This window comes from Abramis brama (assembly GCF_963993115.1).
Source record: "Abramis brama genome assembly, chromosome: 6".
Lineage (NCBI taxonomy): Eukaryota > Metazoa > Chordata > Actinopteri > Cypriniformes > Leuciscidae > Abramis > Abramis brama.
In genome coordinates, this window is record NC_139968.1 from 28,810,493 (window position 1) to 28,834,104 (window position 23,612).

General features: G+C 40.9%; 1 protein-coding gene across 1 annotated transcript in view; it reads right to left on the bottom strand.

The window, feature by feature from the left end:
* LOC311085623 (uncharacterized protein) overlaps positions 1–23,612 on the bottom strand; it is a 159,792-nt gene that overhangs the window by 135,248 nt on the left and 932 nt on the right. The window contains exons 2-9 of the mRNA XM_084118156.1: positions 22,747–22,813; positions 15,624–15,752; positions 15,109–15,210; positions 14,643–14,750; positions 14,373–14,457; positions 13,896–14,091; positions 4,392–6,222; positions 3,885–4,055 (exon numbers count right to left, since the gene is read on the bottom strand). Coding sequence (XP_083974282.1) covers positions 3,885–4,055; positions 4,392–6,222; positions 13,896–14,091; positions 14,373–14,457; positions 14,643–14,750; positions 15,109–15,210; positions 15,624–15,682 — 2,552 coding nt within the window. The 5' untranslated portion in view covers positions 15,683–15,752; positions 22,747–22,813. The remainder of the gene's footprint in view (positions 1–3,884; positions 4,056–4,391; positions 6,223–13,895; positions 14,092–14,372; positions 14,458–14,642; positions 14,751–15,108; positions 15,211–15,623; positions 15,753–22,746; positions 22,814–23,612) is intronic.

Here is a 23,612-nt window from a genome sequence, read left to right on the forward strand (position 1 = left end):
TCACTATATGGAGTAATTAAATTTTGTATTGTAATTTTAGATCATAATATAATTATTTTGTTTTATTTAATCTTTGTTATTCAAAATAAGCAAATATGTAAATTACAGACTATGACAAATGCAATAATATAGCTGCAAGCAGCAATTATCGGGGCCAAGGACAAGAAGATAATAAGACATGCCAACATGGCTGGGATTGTCAGGCCAACTGCAGCAAGGAGCAATTAAAGAAATTTTAAGATGATTTTAAGCAAAATAGCTGAATAATAATAATATATACAGTAACTAAAAACATGATTTAATGGATTATCACTTTCGACCAATAGGTGGCGCAGTTATGAAATTGATGTGATGTGGTCAGAGTGAAGTGACAATGACGTACAAAGTTTGGTGTCAATATGTCAAGGCATTGCAGAGATAAAGCCTGAATAGTCCTTTTGGCATCATACGTCAACTTTGCTGCTGCGGTATATGAAAATGGTTTTATCTATCAACACGAAATCCATAACTTTTAGTCGGCACTGTCTAGAGATGACACGATTCGATTTTAGTGAAAATCGGACAATTGTTCTAGGAGGAGTTTGAAAAAGTATGTATTGAATGAAAATCAAGATGGCGGACAGGAAGTTTGATCAAATACGGCAAACTTGGTATCTATGTTCTCGACGTGACCCAAGTAATCTATTAAGTCCAGTGTCATTACAATAGGCAGATTTATTCAAAAGTTATTAGCATTTTTGGAAATTTCGTTAAAACTTTTGACCAAAAGGTGGCGTTGTCTCAAAATCTTTTTTCTGAAGTACCTTCAGGGCATGGTGCTGATGGCACATACTGAGTTTCATAATGTTACACCAAAGCATTTGTTAAGTATAGCATTTTATATCACAATACTGTATTGAAGTCAATGGCAATTTCATGTTTTGTTCTATTATAGCGTCAACAAGACGCACAATCCTACCATTTTTTATGTGTCCTCATAGCGAGCCCATACGTGTGTGTCAAATTTGGTGAAAATATCTCATTTCGTTTTGGAGTTATAGACATTTAGATGTATAAACATTAAAAATTACCCACACCTGACTTTGTTTGCGTTTTCTTGCCACTTACTATTAATATTTTGACATTTGGGCATTAGCATATAGCCAACGACCTATGTTTCCAAACTTCCTATGGTGGATTTGTTTCAATCGGTCTAACGATTTCGAAGATATTGGCAAAAGCGCTGATCACAACGCTACACAAACAGTAAGGCGAAACCTAGCATGTTTGGTATCGTTGGACTCAGCAAGGATTCAGGGAATCTAAGGAGATGACCCGTGAAAATAAGTCAACCACACCCAGAGTTATAAGCATTTGAAAGTTTTATTTTACCACTAGGTGGCACTGGTTCGAAACTTCTCAGGCTCCTTCAGGGTTGGGGAGTAACATAATACATGTAACGGCGTTATGTAATCAGGATACAAAAAAGCTTTCTACAATCTCCTCAGACGCAGATTGAATCACTGCTGCTAGTAAAATTCAGTGGTTTGTATGATCGCAGTTGTAAGTTTTCTAGCGATGCTGGAATCTGTAGAAATTAGAAGAGTAGCTTTTTTAGTACCCAAAATGTCCTTTCTTAATCTCTTCTCACCTAACGGGATGTTCAATATTTAGGTAACGTAGGGGAACTCCCGCTGTCAACGCCCAAAGTTCAGTCAGGCAAATTAAGAAAGATCACTGCTTTAGTCAACATGTAGGCCTATATTTGTAAACATGCGTTTTTATTTTTTCCTTGTACATGTTAGTTAAAAATAAAACAAAATAATCTGTAATACCGTACTGTAGCCACTAGATGTCTGTATAGCCCTTTACATAAATATATATTCAGGGCTGTGTGTTCCCAAGTTATGGAAATGAGACATGATTGCTTAGTTTTAATAGGTTTTAAGTAGTAAGTAATCCAAAAGTAATTAGATTACATTACTTTCATATTGTGGTACTTGGATTACGTTACTGAATACTTTTTTTATTAAGTAATTTGTAACTGTAACGGAATACATTTTACAAAAATACAAACATATGCATTAGTGCTGTCAATCGATTAAAATTTTTTACTCGATCACATGAGGATGATGATCGCGATTAATCGCAATTAAAAACACTTACGATTTAATAGGTTTATATTTCATTTATATATATTTTATAATGCAATCATTTCACTGTTGATCTCCAAATTAATGTAGAGACAACATAAATACATTATATTTTAAATATTTGTTTAATGGCATATTTTTATGAATGAAGGTCAGTATCACTGATACGAATACAGTTATTAATGTCTGGATAAAAATGATTATTTCCCCCGATTTTAATTATAGCCATTCAACATTATAGTGTAATTGAAAGCTTTTTTTTTTTTTTTACATTAATTAGGCTTCAAATAATATATAAACTTTAAACTTAAGTGAACTTCAAACAATCCTCACATAAACCCATAATAAATGTCATATGAGTCCTTTCTACCTGTCTAACATATACAGAACAATATACAAAATTGAATAAAGTTATCAAACAGTCTGCACTGCATAAATATAGATTAAATATAGACTAATCCTTATTAAAGCTACAAAAGTTCTTTAGTCAGGAGCAGTGAGTCATTTTCTCTGTTCCCTTTGTTCTTTGATTAACTTGACAGACAGCATTATTGGCTGCTGTCCTTTTAAAACAGTCGCTGCTGCATATGACGCAGATCTTACACGCGCCTCATGCTCTCACAACTCTTTACATTAATTTAAGACTTTATTTAAAAGGCACCTATTATGACTCTTTGGTAAACCTTATATCCGTAAAATGACTCGATGAGCTGTCATAAAGTGCCTGCTCTCACTTTCATTTCTGTCGTGGTCAGTAATGTTAGGCCTGTCGCTCCGGAGACCGTAAGCTGGATCAAAAACAGTACAGATCCATCCTCGAGTAACAACGAGAGTAAATGAAGACTGCTATGTTCATTCTTACATCCAACAACAAAACACCTCAATCGCTTAGGAGACATTCTTGTCTACAGCGGCTGAAGCATCGAAACAATGGAGGACTCTGTGTCCAGCTCACTCAGGGCGGGGCTATGCTCAAACTGCAGTGTCAATCAACAGTCGTGGGAGGGGCCTGTGCAATTCTACGTCACATTGCATAGAATCATAGAACAGCTCATTCTGAGACAGTGCTTATGATTTATTGAGATTGTAAAAAAAAACACTGGGTGGATTTTTATCATTCTAGGGTGGTTTTGCTCACACACTGCCAACACACATTTATGTTCAAACACCATGTAAAAGTGAATTTTGCATAATAGGTGCCCTATACCTAATTAAAGACTGCTCTGGCATAATTGTGTGTGTTATTGTTCGTTCAAGCACAAATGAGAACTGTATTCTAGCGTTGCATGTGCGCACGGTACTGGAGTGCGTCTTTCTGTGCGTCATGTGTGTGTCACAAAGAGGCAGCTTCACAGGCAGCTTGTTATCTTTTGTAGCACTTGAATGGTTTAAAATCATTTGCATGAATAAGAGCAGATCATATAATGTAAAGCTAGCCAAAGGATGACAATAATTAATGTATGCTCTGTTAATTGCGTTAAAAACTTAACATGTTAAACTGGACAAAACGTAATCGCTTGCGTTAACATTGACAGCCCTAATATGCATACATGTTGCTCACATATTATTGTAGCCCAGTTTGGGCTGAATAAGAAGTTTGCTGAATAAATGATAGTGAGACTTTAGCCATCAACATATTAATAATCATCTGAACAAAGCACAAATGTTAAGGCATGTCAAAACCTCTACAGGGCCCAGACAAACCCTCAGACCCAAGAGGGTTAATACACATTTTTTCAAAGAATATCTTACCTCAGTATCTCCAGTTCACACTTTATATTCTTCAGTCCAGTGCAAAGCATATTCATTCCTGAATCTTGCAGATTATTATTGTTCATGTTCAGCTCTTTCAGATTGGTATCTGATTCAAGAACTGAAGCCAGAGCTGAACAGCTTCTGTCTGTTAAGTTACAATCATTTAGCCTACACGAGAAATAAATCACATCACAGAATTAGACACATAACAAATAATGGTAAAATATCTTATTAATGTTCTACCAATTATTTTTAATTGAACAGTAAATATAGTCAGAAGATTGCGAGCTACAATGACATTACTCTTTAACAACTAGAATTTTCTTTATTTTAAAATTGTATTGATTTAGCGACATAAATTAGATAAAAACAAATTATAAAAGTTTATAAGTTAAGATATACACACATACATGGAATATGGATAATAACCACTATAGATCAATGTAGATCAATGTATTTTTAAAGACAACACCAAAACATGAAAACATATATTAAATGACATACAGAGCTCTTTTGGAGGTTTTGATGACTGTTGATAATCTAATAAGACACTCGTCTGATTTCTTGAATTTCTGAAGCTCAAACTCCTCCATCTCCTCCTCTGATGTCAACAACACAAAGGCCAAAGCAGACCACTGGGCAGGTGAAAGATCACCAGATGAGAGACTTCCTTTGCTAAGGTGGGTCTGTATCTCTTTCACCAGAGTTTGATCGTTCAGTTCATTCAGACAGTAGAACAGATTGATGGATCTCTCTGGAGAAAGATTATCTTCAAATTTCTGCTTGATGTACTGCACTATTTCCTTTTTGCTCTGGTCATTGTCTTCTTGCTGTGTCAACAGTCCTCGTAAGAGTCGCCGATTAGACTGGAGTGACAGACCGAGGAGGAAGCGAAGGAAAAGGTCCAGGTGTCCATTGTCACTCTCGAGCGCCTTGTCCACTGCAGTCTTGAGCAAATCAATCATGGCTTCATTTTTGTTTTCCTCTTCTGCAGACTCTTGAACAAAAACACATTTCTTGTTAATGTCTTGAAACAGATGTGCATAAAGAGCTGCAATAAACTCTTGAATGCTCAAGTGAACAAAGCAGTATGTTGTACCAACAGTGATCCCGGTTTCCTCCTTAAAGATCTGGGTACACATGCCTGAATACACTGATGCTTTATAGACGTCAATACCACAGGCTTCCAGGTCTGTGTCATAGAAGATCAGGTTGTTTTTTTCCAGCTGATGAAATGCCAGTTTCCCTAGTGAAAGGATGGCATCTTTATCCCAGGAAACATCTGGTGTGTATTCTCCATCATACTTTCGTCTGCTCTGCTGGATCTGAAAGCGGAGAAAGTGTGTGTACATTTGTGTCAGAGTCTTGGGAGTGTCTTCAGTATTTGATTCCTGCAGTGTTTTAGAGGCGTCATCAGACTGATTGTTTTTTACATCATTATTTCTTTTTTCCTCTAAAATGTTCTGGAGAACAGTGGCTGATATCCAGCAGAAGACTGGGATGTGGCACATGATAAAGAGACTCTTTGATTGTTTAACATGATCAATGATTTCATTGGCCTGATTCTCATCTGCGAATCTTCTTTTGAAATACTCTTCCTTTTGAGCATCATTGAATCCTCTTATCTCTGTCAGCCGGTAGATACAGTCAGGAGGAATCTTAATGGCAGCTGCTGGTCTGGTGGTGATCCAGATGAGAGCAGAAGGAAGCAGATTTCCCTTGATGAGGTTTGTCAGAAGAACATCCAGAGAGACTGGTGATGATACATCACGCCAAGTCTCATTGTCCTTAAAGTTTAGAGGAAGGCGACATTCATCCAATCCATCAAGGATGAACAGGACTTTGAATTGATTCCTTCTTGTAAGGTTCAGTCCTTTTGTCTCTGGGAAAAAATGAGTTATAAGATCCATCAAACTTTGCTTTTTTTTCTCCTTTAAGTTCATCTCTCTGAATGGAAGAGGAAATATGAAGTTGATATCTTGATTTTCTTTTCCTTCGGCCCAATCCAGAACAAACTTTTGCACAGAGACAGATTTCCCAATGCCAGCAACTCCTTTTGTCAGTACAGTTCTGATCTCCTTGTCTTGTTCAGGTGCTTCAAACAAATTTGTGCATTGAACTGGTATCTCTTGTGAATCAGGGCACCTGGAAGCAACTTCAATCTGTCTGACCTCATGTTCAGTATTGACCTGTTCACTACAACCCTGAGTGATATAGAGATCTGTGTAGATGTTATTCAGGAGTGTGGAGTCACCGTGCTTTGCAATTCCTTCAAACACACATTGATACTTCTTCTTAAGGCCACATTTTAGCTGATGAATGAAGATCAGCTCATCTAAACACAGGAACAAATACAGATAGTTATAGTTTTAATTTTTTCTCCTACATTTATAAGTGATATTATGACAGATGGTTCAAAACCACGCAATTGGGCGGTTTTGTAATCTATTTTGCGTGCAAAAATGGGTTTGGGCGGGTGGATAATAATTGGGCTGGTTTTGGATCAGTTTGGCGGGTTGTTGCCGAAATACTGGCACTTCAGATCCTTCTTCCTGCGACCCAATATTCAGCAGGCAGCAGTCTCACTCACTCACTCACTCACTCACTCACACACACACACACACACACACTACAGCTCTGGCTGACGTGCCCCCTAAACCCACAACAGACACTCCAATCCCACTACTTTCAGCTCACGTCACGCACGCCGGTGTTGTGCCGAATTTCGACCCCCGCCAAATTATTACCCCCCTAGTATTGGTAGGTTTAGTATTAGTTGTGGGGGAGGGGTTAGGATTAGGGGTGGGGTTAGGATTAGGCAATCAGGTACTGACTTCAACAAGGGGGGTAATAATTTTGTCCCCTCAAACAAACACACTCACTGGGTTTTCAAACTTAGCTGACGTACACTATGGCATACACTCGCAGAAGTATAAATTGGCCTTGACACTGCTGTTTCATGACAACTCTCTCCAGGTCAGCAGCAGCGCCAACACAATGTTGCGATATGATTTTGTCAAAGGTTTAATAGACAGACGAAATGGAAGAAGATCGCGTGGGTGTTTGAATCGAGATCACAGTCTTTTATAGATGCATCGTGCAGCTCTGTAAGGATACATTTCATCCTCTGTTGAAACGAAAGTGGCTAACTTATGTCAACCTCATCTATAAGCAAGGGCAAAAATAAAGCAATTTAAATTAATATCGGTAATATTCTGTAATAAAAAAAAATCCTATGCCTAGGTGATACCTAGGTGAATTGATTTATAATGAATATGCATGTTTCATGTTGCTATTTGAAATAATTGAAATGTTAAAGTGGGTTATTTTTATGTCCTTATATCCACTCAATGTTTTTATGTACTGAATGCTTTTGTTCCAATTGTGACTTTTATTGACAATAAACAGACTCATTGATAGCCTAAGTTGATCGCATTATTTTCTGTAACATAAGCTTATAGTTTAATAGTAGCCTAGAATAGTCTGACTGAGGTCAGTGTAGCCTACTTTTGTGTTCATTTGATTGAATATTGTTTCTAAAATCGGATAGGCTAAGTTGAAAAATGGGTAATTGTAAAGCTTGTTAATGATTTCAATGTGTTTAAACGAGAAACAAGCCAAAAAAAAAATTGGGTGGTTTTTTGTGCATTCTCGCGGTTTTTGACAGGGTTTTGGGCTGGAAAACGATACTTGGTTACTCACGTAACCTCGGTTCTCTCTAGAGAGGGAACGAGTATTGCGTAAGCTTGCTTACGCTGCGGGAAAGATCGTCTTTTCTCGAGATACTGAAGCCAAAAATTATCCTTAATTTCATATTTTGTCAACGCAGTGCAGCTGCGGGCAGCTGAGCTAGAGCGGCATACTGCGCGCTCATTGGCTGCCGCGCGGCAACTGCTTAAGCCTACCAGTGAGCATGGCGTGACGTCACGCCCAATGAGGGCGCGCGTGCGCCCTCGCGCGTCACAGCCCGCCAGAATGGGCGGCGTCAGAGCGTATATAAGGAAGGCTCGTAGGCTATATTCTCTGTTTTCTGTCGAATGAAGCGACACGAGCTATAGGCTTTAAGCACGGCAGGGAACGCAGTACTCGTTCCCTCTCTAGAGAGAACCGAGGTTACGTGAGTAACCAAGTATCGTTCTCTTACGAGAGGTTCTCTCGTATTGCGTAAGCTTGCTTACGCTGCGGGAACCCCTTGTCCACGCCGTGCGCGCCTAACAATCACATATGACTCTTTATGAAAGCATAGAGGTGAAATGACAGGTGGCCAGCGGTGCGGGCCAACACATGTTCATAAGCACACCTAGGGAACACAAGAACGGCACGGCCGGTCTATGCATACTGATACCCTGAGCGTGCAGCTCAACAGACAAGCTAATCGATAATACAGCCTGCGCACATGAGCAGGACATGAACACGACTAGACTGACAGAAGTTTAGCCTGCAGGGCGGGAACTTCCAGGTTATAAAACCTAACAAATGTAGAGGGGGACGCCCAGCCCGCCGCCATACAAATGTCATGAATGGAAATCCCGCTGGACCATGCCCACGATGAGGCCATGCCTCTGGTGGAATGAGCCCGTATGCCCAACGGACATTGCAGGTCTTTTGACGCATATGCTGCTGCAATAGCATCCACTATCCATCTGGATAGCGTCTGTTTCGAGGCGGCGCGACCCTTAGCGCGCCCTCCAAACGAGACGAAAAGCTGCTCTGAGAGCCTGAAGGCTGCAGAGCGCATGACATAACACCTTAACGCCCTGACCGGGCAAAGGCGGTTAACACCCTCCTCGCTGCCGGATGACGGCAGGGCCGATAAGGTAATGACTTGAGCCCTAAAGGGAGTACCTAACACTTTGGGGACATAACCGTGCTTCGGTTTGAGAATGGCTAACGAGTCGTTAGGTCCAAACTCGAGGCACGACGCGCTGACGGACAGCGCATGCAAATCACCCACTCGTTTGACTGAAGCCAGAGCTAGCAGAAAAACGGTTTTAAGCGTCAAGTATTTCAACTCCACAGAGTCCAAAGGCTCGAAGGGATGCACTTTTAGGGACTCTAGGACCAGAGACAGGTCCCAAATAGGGACTGACGGGGGCCGAGGAGGGTTCATCCTCCTGGCCCCGCGCAGAAAGCGGGTAATAAGTTCGTTCCTGCCCAGCGAGCGGCCGCGCGCCGAATCGGCGAACGCTGCTATGGCCGCGACGTAAACCTTGAGCGTGGAGGGGGACCTGCCCGCGTCCAACATCTCTTGGAGAAAGTTTAATACCTGTGGGACTCCACAGGACTGAGCATTAGAACCCTTTTCCACACACCATTTGCTAAACACCGACCATTTAGACGCATAGAGCCGCCTCGTCGAGGGGGCTCTGGACTGCGTGATCGTGTTAATTACCCCTTCTGGCAGATCAACGAATATCCATTGATTTCCCACGCATGCAGAGACCAGTGCTCTGGATGGGGATGCAGAATCGATCCTCGGGCTTGAGAGAGAAGATCTCTCCTCACCGGAATCGGCCATGGGGCTGTGTCCGCCAGTCTCATTAGCTCGGGGAACCATGGTTGGTTTTCCCAGCGCGGAGCTATGAGGAGCACTGCGCAGTCCGCCTCCCTGATCCTCGCTAGCACTTGAGGCAGCATTGAAATTGGGGGGAACGCATACAGCGGAACGCTGGGCCAGGTCTGGGCCAGCGCGTCCTCGTGTTTTGAGAAAAACCTCTGGCACTGAGCGTTCTCGCTCGCGGCGAAGAGGTCGATCTCCGCTTCGCCGAAACGACGCCAAAGCGTTTGGACCGTCTGGCGGTGTAGAGACCATTCCCCTGGGGGAACGTTGTCCCTGGACAGTCTGTCCGGGCCGTCGTTCAGACGACCGGGTACATGAGCTGCCCTTAGGGAGCGCAGCGGGCCCTGGGCCCAGGACAGGAGGCGCTCTGTGAGAGCGCGCAGGGTTCTGGATCTGATTCCGCCCTGGCGGTTCACGTAAGACACCACTGACATGTTGTCCGAGCGAACTAGCACATGGTGTCCCCGTAGAAGCGGTAGAAAGTGCTTCAGTGCTTTCTCGACCGCCAGCATCTCTAGACAGTTTATGTGAAGGCTTTTCTCCGTATTCGACCATGGGCCGCAAATCGGACTGCCCTCGTGAGTCGCTCCCCAACCCATGTTGGACGCGTCTGTCGAGACCACTTTGCGGTGTGCGATGACCCCCATCGTCACACCCCGCTGATACCATTCGGCCGCCAGCCAGGGCTGCAGGGCTGAGACACAGCGCTGAGTCACTCTGACTGGTGCACGGCCCGAAATCCATGCTTTGCGGGGCACTTCCGACTTTAGCCAGCATTGAAGCGGGCGCATTCGAAGTAAACCCAGCTGCAGGACCGCTGCGGCTGACGCCATATGGCCCAAAAGCCTCTGAAATGTTTTCAGGGGAAAAACTTTTCCCACTTGAATGGAAGCGGCGAGGTGTCGAACACAGCGTGCGCGCTGTGTTGACAATCTGGCCGTCATCGCCGCCGAATCCAGATCTATACCCAGAAAAGTGATAGACTGGCTGGGGGTTAGAGAGCTCTTGTCCCAGTTCACGGAAAGACCCAGGCTTTCCAAATGACCGAGAAGCGCTATCTTGTGAGAAATCAGTTCCTCTGTTGAGTGCGCTATAATGAGCCAATCGTCCAGATAGTTCAGAATTCGCATTCCCTTCGATCTCAGGGGTGCGAGAGCCGCATCCATGCACTTCGTAAATGTACGGGGTGCCAGGGACAGGCCGAATTGCAGGACGGTGTACTGATATACCTGACCGTCGAAGGCGAATCTCAAGAATGGCCTGTGACGGGGTATAATCTGAATCTGAAAATACGCGTCTTTCAGATCGAGAGAGATGAACCAGTCCCCCGGGCGAATCTGCGCGAGGATTTGACTGGTCGTGAGCATTTTGAACGGTCGTTTCACGAGCGCTTTGTTCAAATATCTCAGATCTAATATAGGTCTGAGCGCTCCGCCCTTCTTGGGTACGAGGAAATAACGACTGTATAAGCCTGCCTCGGTAACCGGAGGGAGAACTCGTTCTATCGCTCCTTTGTGCAGTAAATTCGCTATTTCTGCGTGAAGCAAATGAGCTGCATCCGCCTTCACTTGAGTCTCGACCCGGGCGCGAAAGCGCGGGGGGCGGCGAGCGAATTGAAGTGAATAGCCCCTTATCACTGTGTTTAGTACCCACTTCGACACTCCCGGGATAGCTTTCCATGCATTCGCACTCATAGCTAGGGGTCGAATCGCCTCCGGGCCCCGCCCGCCGCACAGCGCGGGACGGGGAGCCTGTGGCGGTGTGTGCGCTAGTCGCGCAGTGGCAGTGAGAGGAGACGGGGGCTCGCTGATAGCGGCAGCCGGCTGAGTGACGCTGTGAGAGAGCGTTGTGTGTGACGGCTCGCGTCGCGGAAGCGGGGCGGGCTCGTGAGTGTTTACATGAGACTGTGCGTGCTGTGTAGCGGGCACAGGGCTCTTTATTAACACACAGTCGGTGACGGGTTGCTCTGGACCCCGAATGTGTGAGACAGAGCGAGCACTGTGTAGGTGTGAGCACTGGGGCGTGGGCACGTGACCTACAACTAACACTCGAGCGGCCGTAGCGCGCTTTATGTGAGTGCACTCTGTGGGGTACACAGGGGAGATTGTGCTTGTGTGTAGCAATGAACACTGGGACGTGGGCATGTTTACTACACTCATAACACTGATGGCGTGAGCCGAATGACCAGATTTTACACTCTTTATTTGATTTATCTGGGTCGCCGTAAAAACGGCGTTTGTGTGCAGGCGAGAGAGTTGAGAAACTGGCTCGTTGGCTGCGGTGGACACTACTGCAGTAGCCTTTATCAAGGGGACTGGCAGAGGGATACAAGTTAGCTTTGACGGCGGTCCGGCCGCGGCGGGACCCAACCGTCTTTTCCTCTCGACGAGTGCTAGGAGGACTTCGCAGGCTCGGGTTTCAGCGAAACTCTAGGCCGGGGACCCCGCGGGGGTAGCGGCCTGTGCTGGCTGGTGGAGCGGGACCTAGGTCGGCCGCGCTGGCGCTGCTGCGAAGCTGGAGGTCGAGACGGGCGCTGCGTGGAGCTGCGTGCAGGAGGCTGAGTGTTAGAGCGGCCTGCAGCGGAGCTCGAGTGGCGGGGCAGAAAGAGGTTCATGGCCTCTGACGCTTTCTGTACTTCAGAGAAGCGGTCCACGAGGCCACTCACCGCAGGGCCGAAGAGACCGGTGGGTGAGAGCGGGGCGTTGAGAAACACGGACCGCTCTTGTTCCCCCATGTCGGCTAGCGTTAGCCAGAGGTGGCGCTCTATGACGGTCAGCGAAGCCATGGAACGTCCGATAGCTTGGGCCGCTGTCTTCGTCGTGCGAAGGGAGAGGTCTGTCGCACTGCGCAGGTCGGTCAAGGCAGACTTATCCAGTTCCCCTTCGTCGCGCTGGCGGAGGAGGTCGGCTTGGAGAACTTGAAGGACCGCCATTGTGTGCAGGGCTGAGGCGGCTTGCCCAGCGGCGGAGAAAGCGCGGCTGACAAACGCCGAAGTAGATCTGCAGGCCTTAGACGGGAGGGCAGTCTTTGAGCGCCATCTCGCGGATGGGGGGCAAAGATGCGCTGCAACCGCCTGCTCGACCGGTGGGATCCGGTCATACCCCTTCTCCGTGGCTCCGTCCACGCGGGAGAGAGCTGATGAGGCCGGAGAGCGGAGTCTGGCCGAAACTGGAGCATTCCACGATTTAGCAAGCTCCTCGTGAAGCTCCGGGAGAAAAGGCGCTGGTCTGGACGCTGGAGCTTGTCGACTGGCGGGCAGGAAGCATCCGTCGAGCCTGTTGGGCAGGGGCACCGCTGGCGGAGACCATTCGAGGCCCAGGTGCTCGACTGCCAAAGTGAGGAGGCGGAGAAGCTCGGCGTCCACACTGGCGTGAGTCCTGCTGGACGCTCTGGTGGAGGAGGCGGAGCGGAGAGAACCGGACCATTCCTCGCTGTCCGACGCCATTAACGAGCACGTGTCCAGTAGCGCGTTGTCATCCGCTTCATCCCCTGAGGCGACGGCATCGAGGGCGAGAGCCGTCGGCTGCGCGTTGGGAAGCGGGGGCGGAGAAGGAGAGAGCGAGGCTCGCGGGAGAGGTTCCGGCGAGGCCCTGGCTCGAGCCTCGGGCTCCGGTGGTCGTTGAGAGCGGCGTTTCTTCTTTCGCGGCCCAACGACGGTTGGAGCGGGCTCTGTGAAAAGGGCGAGTCGAGCCCGCAGGGTCGACATCGGCAGCTCTTCACAGAAGGCGCAGCCGCCCGTGGAAAGCGCGACGGCTGCGTGGTCCTGGCCCAGGCAGAGAGCGCAGAGAAGATGGCGGTCTCTGTCGCTGAGCGTAGAGCGGCATGAGCCGCACGTGGTGCGAGGCATTTGCAACAACGCCTCTGCTCTTTTAGATAGTGCTGCGGAAGCAAAACACACACACAAGAGCTTTTGCAATGAAAGGATATCGCCGGATAGCTGAGCTGGCACGGCAGGCTGAAGGCGGCGAAGATTCGACCGGCTTCCTCAGGCTGTACTAAGCTGGCTCGTTAGCTGTGCCTTGCAGGACAACGGCGACGGCTTCCTCTCAGAGTCCAGCGATGCGAGTGCTTCGCTGAAAAGACAGAAATCAGAGAATATAGCCTACGAGCCTTCCTTATATACGCTCTGACGCCGCCCATTCTGGCGGGCTGTGACGCGCGAGGGCGCGCGCGCCCTCATTGGGCGTGACGTCACGCCAGGCTCACTGGTAGGCTTAAGCAGTTGCCGCGCGGCAGCCAATGAGCGCGCAGTATGCCGCTCTAGCTCAGCTGCCCGCAGCTGCACTGCGTTGACAAAATATGAAATTAAGGATAATTTTTGGCTTCAGTATCTCGAGAAAAGACGATCTTTCCCGCAGCGTAAGCAAGCTTACGCAATACGAGAGAACCTCTCGTAAGAGAACCTTGCTGGCACCTGGCAACCCTGCAGATGGTCATGAGTCTCTTACCTTCTAGAGTATCAGCAGCTTCATCTTGCTTCATCTCTCTCAGGTAGTGTAGTGTGAAATCAAGAGCTGCTTCTTTAATACTGCATCTGTTCTCATTAAACTCCTTCACTAAGCATCCTATGTCATCTTTTTGTAATATTTTCTTAAACTTTTCCAGCTCATTTTTCAAATAGGTGATTATTTTGCTCTCAAGATTCTACAAACAAAGCAAAAAATAAATAATAAATAATAATCAAATCGTACATCTCATCTACAAAAAATAAAAGTAAAAAAAATCTGTTAAAATACAAACATTTTAATTAGCTGTCATTATTAATAAATAAAATTAAACAATTTTCACATTTTCATTCTTATTTTATGAAATGGTCAAAAACAATTAGAAATTAAATTTCTACTTTTGCAGGAACACATGATAAATAATCTATTTGTTTGTTATAATTATTAAAAATGTATGAAAATGTATGAAAGTTTTCTTACCTGGAAGATCCACAGGAGATTGTCTGTGAAATTCTTGTGTTTCCTGTGAGTCTGAAAATCTGAATCTAATGTTTCATATTGAAGCCTGTTAGCAAATAAAATAAATCAAAATGGAAAAATAGGAAAAATATTACCAAAATCTCCAGTAAATATTTTAGCAAAGAAAAAAAAATACTCTTGCAAATATTTGAACTATACAGCTGTAATATAATTATTCATCAATACACCTTCTAACAGTCTGTGACCAAAAATAAGAAACACATGAACTACCTTTTGGTTTGTGATGGTGTTTCCTCCCTTAAGTTTGGTGGCTCACCATCTTTTGAACGGTCACTCTTCATAGACACAGAGCTGAACACATCTGAGTCTGAGCTTTCACTAATAACACAAAGAACAGAGAGAAAAAAACACTTCACTACTTCAGTCTCATTTGAAGAGGACGTTTAATGTTACAAATGGTAATTAAATGCAGTAGAGTTGTGTATGTGTCCCTCTCATGACTGGATAGATGAATTTATTCATGTTTGGTTGCATGATCTTTTTGGTAAACGTCTCGTTCTAGTAGCGTTCTGTGTAATTGTGTTACTGGAAAGAATCTCCAGAATGAGTACAATAAAGAAGAAATCAGACTAGCGGACATTGTATTCTTTGAATTATTGTTGTATTTAGTTAAGTTTCATCACATAGACCATTGTAGAGAAATTATAACTCAATAATGTAAAACATATAAAAATACCTTTTGATAGATTTATTTTTCTCACTGAAGCTTATTGGGTTATCCTTTGACCGGTCACTCTTCACAGACACAGGGCTGGACACATGTGAGCCTGATCTTACACTAATGACACAAAGAGAGAAGAAACAATTTCATTACAGAAGTTCATCTGTGTTTGAATGGCACAACTCTCTCTATTCTTTTCACAGATGGAATGCTGATGAGGCATTTGCACAATCATAACTGTAAACTTAAATTTTTTATCTACATTTGAATTTTAAAAATCAATGTACCAATAACAATGTTTTAGTACAGCAATATAACACTACTGCTGAAGGAGAAACTGTAAATTTGATTTAGACTAAATATTGATTTTCCTTTTATATCATCTACTGGCCACAAAATATGTTTTTTATGAGGAAGTTCTGAAGTTCTGCAAAACATTTGCAAATATAAAACAATGCTTTGTTCTTCACAGGAAGAATCTAAAACTTCAGTAGTTTAAAATGATTGTGTGAAAACAGACACAGGCTTACCTCTGTACCTCTGAGAGACTCATCTTAGAGAGAGAGTCCTTTCCTCGCTCCTCTGACATACTGCAGCTAAACTGCCATTGAAATCAGATCAGCACTGGTTTGTGGAAACAATCACTTATTCAGTTTGACCTGGAGATGACAATATATGTTCCTGAGATTAATAACATGAACGTTATTCAAGAAAATAATGAAGAATGTTAAGTTAGCAACAACAACAAACACTATAACATAAAATAAAGTCATGGCTCTGAATATAAATGTATTAGTGAATAGACATTTACGTCTCGTGTTAAAATCACTGAGTGGGAAAAATGAACCCAGTTTGTTACATTCTCTATTGCAGTTTAGTATAATTTTACAATCATAAAATGTTTTATTAATTGTTGATTATTTTGTCATTTGATCATTATTTCAAGTTGACAATATATTTAATCATTTTCAAATGCTCCCCTCAATACGTGTATCATTCATTCAGTGTTTTTCTGTTTAATATTGAAAGTAGAAAACATAGAAAATGGCTCCTTTTTCATGAAAAAGAAAAAAAGAAAACTAGAATTCAGCTTGCTTTTTCGGTCTGTGTACTTTTGCGTCCATTCGGTTTTCCTTTTTAACCCGTAATTGAAAAACGAAAAATGAACTGTTGTTTTTTAAAATGCAAAGTTGAACACCAAATTTTGAATTTGAACTGTATACACCAAATGCTGCGCAAAAAAATATTGACGTATTTCAGATTTTTGTTTATGACTTTTTGCCCCTTTTTTAAACATTTAAAATTCACTTTTTAATATGGAAACAATTTCGATTTTACTGGTTTTCTAAGGCAAAATTAGGACCCGGCAATGAAATTTTTGTATATATGTCTATATATATATATATACTGTATATATATATATATATATATATATACATTTTGTATAATGATATTTTCAGTGCTGAATGAGAAGAGCCATGTCTACAAAGAGGTGATTTCTGACATGATTTTAAAACACAAAACACACGACATTGCAGAGCACCTGTGTCGGTCGAGGTTGCTCAGCGAAGAGTGTGAGACGATTTTGTGCCAGTCATTGCCTGAGAAGGGAAGTTTCTGACTCTCTGCTGGAGATATCAACAGCAGAACAAGTAGTAACTAATAGAATGCAGTAATGCAATTTTAACGTAATATATGTTATAATATAGGCTATGTGACTTGTGGTGTTATCTCGACAAAGCTGTAGGCTATGCATCACAGTAGTCATTGTCATTTTTGGGTGTGACATATCCCTACCAAATGCAACTCTCATGAATTAAATTAATTAATTACATAAAATCATTATCCAGAAGTTAAAATTATATAGCTTACTGTATATCAGCAGTTGATGCTGTGCTTTGCTACGTCTTTTTCTCATGATATAGCCATGGATATGCATTTTAATGTTTCTGCTTTCAGTCTTATAAATTGCAAAAATCTAATTTTTAATGCGAAATAAAAATTCTACATGAATAATGATCATTTATGTGTATTTGCCTCGGAAGATGGCTTAACAACATACACTGCCGGGTGGCAGGTTTAAACAAATCTGATTACACCGCATGTAGACCTTGGTATCGCAAATCTTTTTTTTTTCTTCTTTTTTTTTCACAATGACAGTTAAATGCAGTAGCCTAGCATTCAAATATCTGCCTCTGCTTAAAAACACTGCTTGAACCAACTCCGCTGAGAACTAATATACAGCGTGGCAAAAAAGTATTTAGTCAGCCACCAATTGTGCAAGTTCTCCCACTTAAAAAGATGAGAGAGGCCTGTAATTTTCATCATAGGTATACCTCAACTATGCGAGACAAAATGAGAAAAAAAATCCAGAAAATCACATTGTCTGATTTTTAAAGAATTTATTAGCAAATTATGGTGGAGAATAAGTATTTGGTCAATAACAAAAGTTCATCTCAATACTTTATATATACCCTTTGCTGGCAATGACAGAGGTCAAACGTTTTCTGTAAGTCTTCACAAGATTTTCACACACTGTTGCTGGTATTTTGGCTGTTGATTTAAAAATCTTGCTTTCCCCTGTTGTTTGATTTCATGGAAACAGACACCAGTGATTTGCCAAGAGATCTCTTATTTATCTATGATAAGACAGAGGAAGAGACAATGAACCAGACAGATATCTTCATTCAGCAGCCTTTCCATCTCTTCCTGCTTTTCGAACAAAAGGGCTCAGTGTTTATACTACTGGACCAAGGAAAATAAACTACATCACCATAGGAACACACACATTACCAGAGAAACATATGGTTTCCATTAACGTTGGAATGTATAGGCCTAGCTGACCCAAAAATAAATGTCCTTTCAAAATGAAAGTATTTTCAAACCTGTATCACTTCTGTGAAACACAAGAATGTTGGGAATAAAACAACATTGGAACCCATTGTATGGGAAAACAAAACAAAACAATGAAGGCATTTCTCAAGATATCTTAATTAAGGTTATACAAAATAAATTCATACAGTTTTGGAACAACTTGGAGTAAATAAAGAGAGAACTCTATTTTTTGGATGAGCTGTTCTTTTAAGGACATGTCCCCAGGGTCCTTTGCTAAATTAACCTTGGTTTTTATTATAGTAAAAATTTAGAAACCATGTTTTTATGGTGGATTGATTACAATACTTTATTACCATTTGGTTAGTATAGCAAAACTCTGGTTAATGTTAGTAAGGGTTCTCCAGATTTATATAACACTTAAGGAACACATTAAAAAATGGTCATATGTCAGCCTGATCAATAGTCTGTTAACACACAGGTAATAATTAACACACTTTAAAAAAAATTATTTATTTATTTTTTAGATCAAGCATTGGAACAATGTTTACGGAGCAGAACAAGCACCAACAGAGAAACAAGCCCATCATTCAGTAGTAAGTATCCACTGCAGTATATAAAACAAAAAAGTTATCTATTTTTTTTCTCCCTTGTGCCATCCCAGATGTATATCTGACTTTCTTTCCAGAGATTTTTTGAAAAATGATCCATTTATTGTAAGCCAATATAATGCAAGTGCATGCTCCAGAAACTACATGCAGCCTACAAACAGCCTTTTTTGACCTTCAGCATTTTGTTGTCTATTCACTTGCATTATTCGACACACGAACACAAGAGATGGATAATTTTTCTAAAAGTCTAGTTTATTTTTTCTAAAATTTGTGTTCATCTGAAGAAAGAAAATCATATACCTTTCGGATAGCATAAGGGAGAGTAAATGAGGGGAAAATCCCCTTCCACAAATGCGTTAGCAAAGGGTACACGCGATGGTAAATTAACTGAAGTAATTTTATCTTAGAATAATTTTATTTTATATTTATGGTAATGTGACCTAGGATGGCAAGTCCCAGTGATTCATTTTAAAACTAGATATGGTGGAAGAGTTCAATTTAACAGAATAATTTGAGTTGTTTGTTTGGGTTTGCTATATTACACACATTTTCATCATACATTTCATATAAAGTTCCATAGGTGAAACTATTAATAGATACGTTAAATGTAACTACCTACAGGGTTCAAAGAAAAGATGTCAAGAACACACAAACTTATAGGTACTTTACACAACAACGATGTACTAAAAACAGAAACGTTTTTTCTTTGTACAGATGACAACGTTATTAAAACAATTCCCGTTCGCACAGATCGGCGAAAACGTCTAAATCGCTGTTTTATCCATGCCACAAAGTAACTGGTGATGTCACTAAAGAAAGACCACGCCTGTGCACATTCGTATTCTCACGCATGCCTATAGACTAAACACATAATACGCATATGCATGCCTTTACCGTTTTCACAGATTCACATTTCAGTAGTTTAGACCGAGACGATTTTAGTTGGAAACTGAGTCGAGTAAACGGCCTCTTACCAAGCATATATTAAAAACCCCAGGGCATAGGGATGCTCACTTTTGATTGGAATTTGCCCACTGTCATGCAGATTTTAGCTCAAACCCTAATTAAACTGACCTGAACCAGCTAATCAAGATCCTCAGGATAACCAGAAACAGTTTGGAGCTACACTCTGCAGGACACTGGCCTCCAGGAGTTTGGCACACATGAACGTAAGGGATAGTTCACAGTCAGGCAAACAAGAAAATACTCCCAAATAATTTACTCACCCTCATGTTGTTCCAAACCTTTATGCATTTTTTGGTTGCCAACATTCTTCAAAAATATCGAATTTTGATGCTTGACAAAAGAGAGACATTTCAGGTTTGAAAAGACATGATGGTGAGTAAATGACGACAGAATTTTCATTTTTGGGTGAACTATCTCAAGTACTTTAATAATCTCACACAATGAGAATATACCTTTTTTTTTAAAACACATATCATTTAATTCCCTGGAGGATGAGAGAAAGACCCTCATTACCCATATCACAGCAGTCTGAAAACACCTCCATTTAATACAATATTGTTGGTTTTATTTTGTAAACAAATTGGCATTTTAAGGCGTTTACCTTGCAATGATACCTCTGGAAAAGAATGTCCATTGTTGTGAATCTACATGTTCCTCCTTTTGGTGATGCACATTTTTCAATCGGACATAAGTTATAGATACCAGACAAATCAGAAGACAAACAGACAATTTAAATAAAAATGTATTAAGCTTGTTTAAAGGAAACAAAAATAATTGAAATCATTTTGAGAGAATCATAGTGTGTCCTTTTTTTCTTCTTCCCAGATGCACCAAGCCGATTACTGGATTGCTGTTTATTTGCTGTATCTGTCACTTCTGGTACACTTTTGTTGTATGTTTTGATTTAACTTATTAATAAACTTGTATAGTAAGGATTCTGAATGTAAAGACCATATAATATTTAATATCAGAACTATGTGACCCCCAGGGGGCTGAATAATTCCATTTTATTTAGATTACAAGTTTACATTGTTTAAATACTATTAAATTATATGTAAACACAAGTGCTTTAAATTAAAGTTTGAGATGATTTTAATCAGTTTTATACCGTTTTTTTACAGACTTATTTTGTCTTCTAAAATAAAACTGTTTCATTACATTCTTAAGCACGTCTTGACAATTTATTGAATGAGTTTGATCGTTATAATTTAGGAAAGGTTAAATAACAGTGTTAAATAACAGTGTTTCTCAGTTGAACTTTTAGTGCCATAACTTTATTAAAGGTGTTTGGACATTATAATATTGGAAAAATCCATAAAATAAAAGTTTTACACTGTAAAAAAAATTATCTTAAAAAAAAAACAGTCAAATGACTGGCAGCTACGGCTGCCAAACAAAAACCGTAAAATTAAGGTAAAATATCTTAATTCAAACAAAGAAAAACCTGTAAAATAAATTTTAAAAAAATCTAATACTTTTAATGAAAAATTCTGTAAAATTATAGTTTTGGACTATGCATTTTATTGGAATTAAGATATTTTACTTTAATTTTATGGTAAGTGGTTGGCAACTTTGCTGCCAGACTTTTTACCGTTATTTTACGATTTTTTTTTTTTACAGTGTAGCCTTGTCTGTTGTAGTCCATATACCCCCGGGTTTCACAGATAAGGTCGACATAAAATCAAATTTGACCCTATTTACTTTGTTAGCGCAGACTAACTTTGTGGTGAACAATTAATCCGTGCAAGTTAATACACTGAAAAAAAATGTTAGCCATGGTAATCTATAATCAAAATCTGAAAAGTTATGTCCGGTCTGGAATGGCGTTCCTTTTCTGATGGTGTTCCTTTTCTGATGACGTCAGTTTGACAGCTTGGGTTGAAACAAGGGGGTAAAATCCAGCACCCGGAAAGCGTACCTTCCCTGGGGGCAAGGGTACCGCCATTGATTAGCAGACCCTCACCTGCTGTTAGCATTCTATTGACTCCCATTCATTTTGGCGTCACTTTGACAGCGAATAACTTTACATCTGAGGCGTTTTTGGATTAATTTATCCATTGTTTATTTCTAAAGAAACACGACAATGTATAAAAGGCTCCATTACCTTGTATCTTACGTTATGGTCCCGTAGAAGCAGTTTTTGTAAAAATAGGCTAACTCTCTCTGTCAGACAGGTTGCTCACGTCACATCTACATCGTCAAGCTCAGTTTGAGGCTGCGCAGTACGCTCAGCAATCAGGAAGTGAGTGCTTCTAATTGACTTCAATTTTCTCCGTTGAAGTCTATGGGGTCGCTGTGTCCATTTCTTATATGATCTATGGGTTGAAAATGCTTAACCACTCTCCTCAAACCGTTAGGCCCTGTGTCCACCAAAGTGTTTTTAGCCAGCTGAAAACAAGGCGTTCTGCTGAAAAAGCCTAGGTGTGGGCGCTAGAGAGCGTTTTGGCAACGCAGCATTTTTTCAGTTGAGACACTTTGCTTGTTATGATACGGCATATCCGCAAAAGTGTCACTAGTCTAATCTCATTTCACACATATTTTGTTTCTGTGCTGATTCTATATTAAAATATCGATACACTGTGTTTTCTTCAGTTGCAGCGCGTTGAGCTCTCTCGGCCACTGTAAATCAGAAGAAAGGGCCGTTTCATACCCGCCCACGTACCTACAGAGATCGAATATTCAAACTCTTTATTAATTTTTGTACCCCTGAACGAAAAAATAAAAGCTAAATTCATGTTTTTTTGTTGTTGTTGTTGTTGTTTTTTTAAAAAAATGAAGAAAAACCCTGAAAAAGGGTCTACTCTCGATATATATATAAAAAAAATTAAAAAAAACACTTAACAAATGATACACGGATTCAATCCTAAAATAACTGATTGAGTAAAAGTAATCTGATTTACAATGGTCATACAGAATAACTAAAACCCATTATATGAACATACATTATCTGCCTGTCTAACTGTAAATGTCTGATTTAAAAATATATATTTGCATAACAAAAACAGCATATTAAAAAAAAAAACATATTGAAGCATGTTAGCGAATAAAATAAATCAAAATAGCCAATTTCCAGGGAAAATATTACCAATACCAATAATAAATTACATTCTCCAGTAAATAATTTTTAGCAGAGACGAAAAGAAAAAAGCTAGTAAATATTTGAACTATATAGTTTTATGATAATAATTCACTGATACACTCTCTAACACAGCCTGTGACCAAAAATAAGAAACACATGAAATACCTTTGCAAGTTTGGTTGGCCATCATCTTTTGACGAGTCACTCTTCATCGACACCGAATGTATGCCCCCTTTTAAAAATAAAGAGTGTGTTCAATAAAGACTTAGCCTAAATATTTCATTTTAATAACACATTTTTTTTACGTTATTTGACCAAAAAAAATAAATAAAAAAAAATACGAACGTTCACAATATCTTCCTGTCTAAATGTAACTATCCTCCTGGGACCCAAGAATAGACTTTTGTCCACTGTAGTGGACATTATATTTTAGTGAATTTCTCTGACATCATACATGTCACATGACACAACCTGGGTGTCCTGTAAAGAGCACATTCAGGACTTTTCAGAGACACCAAATGTTTGGAGGTTTCACCATGAAAACAACTTCTCCTTGGTCTTTAAAAATGTCTGACATTAATTTAGTGATCAAATGTAGCATTATTATGGAAATATGATAATATATTGTAATTATAATTTAAATTGGACTACTTTTCAAATTGTATTTCATAAAACAACATCTCAGGAAAATGTTATGGGGTTTCAAATAAAAAAAATATTTTCTGTTACAGAACAGGGCATTGATTTCATACATGTCCACTATAGAGGACATCAAGACTTAAATCATGTTTATCAGGCATTTTGTGAGACACAACAAGTGAATATGGAAATAAATTATACATCAATATTCCTATGAAATATTAGATATTATTATTAAAATGTTGCCAATTATTACTCCAATAATTACACTTCTTTTTTCATAAAATTTTGCTCCAAGAACACATTAAGGTGCAAATTAGATACAGTTTATAGATACATTGCATTGAATGGGAATATTAATTTATGGACATTTTACCCACATATTGCATAAA